Source organism: Quercus robur, chromosome 8 (genome assembly GCF_932294415.1).
Source record: "Quercus robur chromosome 8, dhQueRobu3.1, whole genome shotgun sequence".
In the NCBI taxonomy this organism is placed as follows: domain Eukaryota; kingdom Viridiplantae; phylum Streptophyta; class Magnoliopsida; order Fagales; family Fagaceae; genus Quercus; species Quercus robur.
The window spans coordinates 15,721,219-15,723,857 of NC_065541.1; the positions used below are offsets into that span (position 1 = coordinate 15,721,219).

The 2,639-nt window shown below is 40.5% G+C and overlaps 1 protein-coding gene across 1 annotated transcript; it reads right to left on the minus strand.

Annotated features, from left to right (window-relative positions):
- Nucleotides 1–840: 840 nt before the first annotated feature.
- LOC126695938 (uncharacterized mitochondrial protein AtMg00310-like) lies at nucleotides 841–2,213 on the minus strand. The gene is made up of 2 exons (XM_050392732.1): nucleotides 1,656–2,213; nucleotides 841–1,128 (listed from the first exon to the last, which is right to left on the minus strand). Exons 1-2 carry the CDS (start codon nucleotides 2,211–2,213, stop codon nucleotides 841–843), a joined length of 846 nt encoding a protein of 281 aa, XP_050248689.1.
- Nucleotides 2,214–2,639: the final 426 nt, after the last annotated feature.

The window sequence follows — 2,639 nt, forward strand, 5'->3', positions numbered from 1 at the left end:
GGGATTTTTTTCATTAAAACTAGAGGATACGGATGTGAAGATAATTTTGCGTGTAATGGAGCATGAGATAACCGAATCATGGAAGTTTCAGTAGAAAGTTCGTGAGTGCTGATTGCAGATTGCAGAACCTATGTGGTGGTCTGGGTTCATAAGGGTTAGGAAGGCAAGGGTTGGGTTCGTGGGTTTAGGATTTAGGATTTTGAGATTTTCTGTTTGGGGAAACGGTGAAGTTGCTAATTTTTTTTTTTTTTTTTGGGCAAATGGCACTGTTTTGCATGTGCCAGGTCATCACTTCATTGCCATTGAAACTATGTCGTTTTGGGGTTTATTTGGCAAAAAAAAAAAAAAAACACGTCAGTAAGATGACATGGCAGTTAACAGCAAAAACTAACCTGGGGGGTTATTTGCTAACTGAACCAAACGTTAAGGTGTAAAATCCAATCACCCCCAAACGTTAGCGGTGTACTTTGCAATTTACCATTTTTTTTTTTTTTTTTTGATGAGAAAAGATGTTCATTGAAACTGAAAAGGTGTACAACAAAGCACGAAGGAATTACAATGCTCTAAGAATAGTCAAGTTGGATAAGATGTTGAACCATCGGAGGGCTACATCTTTTCTAGATTTGATCAACACCATTACATTTCGCATACTGAGCAAGGGTATGAGCTACTTTGTTGTATTCTCTTTTCAAGTGACAGATTTTCCAGCTGCTAAAAGACTCAAGAAGGGAGCAAATGCCATGAAATAAATGGCTTAGGCTGCTATTGAATTCCTTTGCCTGAATGTCTTGGACCACTAAGGGCATCTAACTCAAGGATTACGTGGGAGAGTTCCTTTTCCTATGCAAGAAGAATTCCATGTTCAAGAGCAAGGACTTTTGTTTCCAAACTTGAAAATTGCCTTGAAAGGGGCTTACAAAGTGCTGCTATAGACTCTCCCTTGTTGTTTCTTATCACTACTCCTACCCCTAAGGATCGACCATCACTTGTTGCAGCTACATCCACATTAACTTTGTATACACCAGTGGGAGGAGCTTTCCATCTGCTTGCTTCATAACTTTGGGACTGACTACATAAAGCATCAGCTTCTCTGTAGTCTGATTTGATTGTGTTAGCAGAACACCATACCTGGTTAGGGGAAAGGCAAACATCCTTAAAAAAATTTTGATTCCGATTATACCATATTGCCCAAGAAGTTATAAAGAAATTTTCAAGCTCATTTGCAGCTCTGATATTCAGAAATTGCATGGCAATATCAGTGAAGTCAAAATGACTTGCTGTCAGGTTTATAAGACATCCTTCCCACTTGCTCCAGACTTGTTTAGCTAGATCACATTGAAGGAATGTATGGATGATGGTTTCTGTTTCTTTCTCATAGATTAGGCACTTGGGATTAATGTTCACCCCTCTTTTATTAAGATTCAATCTGGTTAGGAGTCCATTCATGCAAGCTTGCCACGCAAAGATTTTGATTTTTTCTGGAATCTTTAAATGCCACAATTTCCTCCATAGGGGGGGGGGGTGTTCTTGAGTCTCCAGATGAGTATTCTCCTCTGTCATTGGCTTCCACCAAACTAAGAGCAACATAATAGGCACTCTTAATCGTGAACTCCCCTTTCCTATTGCCAATTGAAGGGCCTAGGGGGAGTTATTACCTTGTAGGTTGAGGGGGTGGGAAGCCATTTGTCTTCCCATATGTGGATTAGTCGCCCATTTCCCACTCTCCATCGGGTGCCTTTTCTTATTACTTCCAAGGCTTGAAAAATGCTATGCCAAGAATACGATGGGTTGCATCCAAGCTTTGAATTGAGCACATGACCATGAGGGTAGTATCTTGCTTTGTAAATTCGAGCAATTAGAGACTGAGGATTAGAGAGCAGCCTCCAACCTTGCTTTGCTAGCATAGCAAGGTTGAATGCTTGAAGGTTCCTAAAACTCATGCCTCCTTCTAGCTTAGACTTGCATAGCTTCTGCCAACTAACCCATGTTATTTTTGATTCTTGATCTCTTTGCTCCCACCAAAACCTTCTCATCATTCCTTCAATATCATCACAAAGACTCTTAGGAAGTAAGAAACAACTCATGGTGTAAGTTGGTATGGCTTGAGCTACTGCCTTTATGAGAACTTCTCTTCCACCCATAGAAAGCAATTTTTCTTTCCAACCAGACAATTTCTTAGCAACTCTTTCCTTTACGTCTACAAAGATCGCCATTTTGGATTTACCAATGATAGAAGGCAACCCAAGGTACTTGTTATGTTTTAAGTCTTGCATTGGTCCCATAACTCCAGCAACTCATTTTTAAGCTCAGGTGGACTGTTATGGCTAAAGAAAATTGAGGACTTATCTGCATTGATTTTTTGTCCAAAAGCTGCTTCATAGAGATCGAGGATTGCCCTTAGCTCCTGACACTCTTGTATGCTTGCTTTGCAGAAAAGAAGACTATCATCGATGAAGAAAAGATGGGTGACCATGGGGCTGCCCCTACTTATGGTGACGCTACTAAGCTTATTGTTTCTAGCCGCATCATTTATAAGAGATGAGAAACCATCTGCACAAGGAAGGAACAAGTAAGATAATAGGGGATCTCCTTGCTGGAGGCCCCTTGATGGGACAATGCATCCATGTGCTACTCCATTA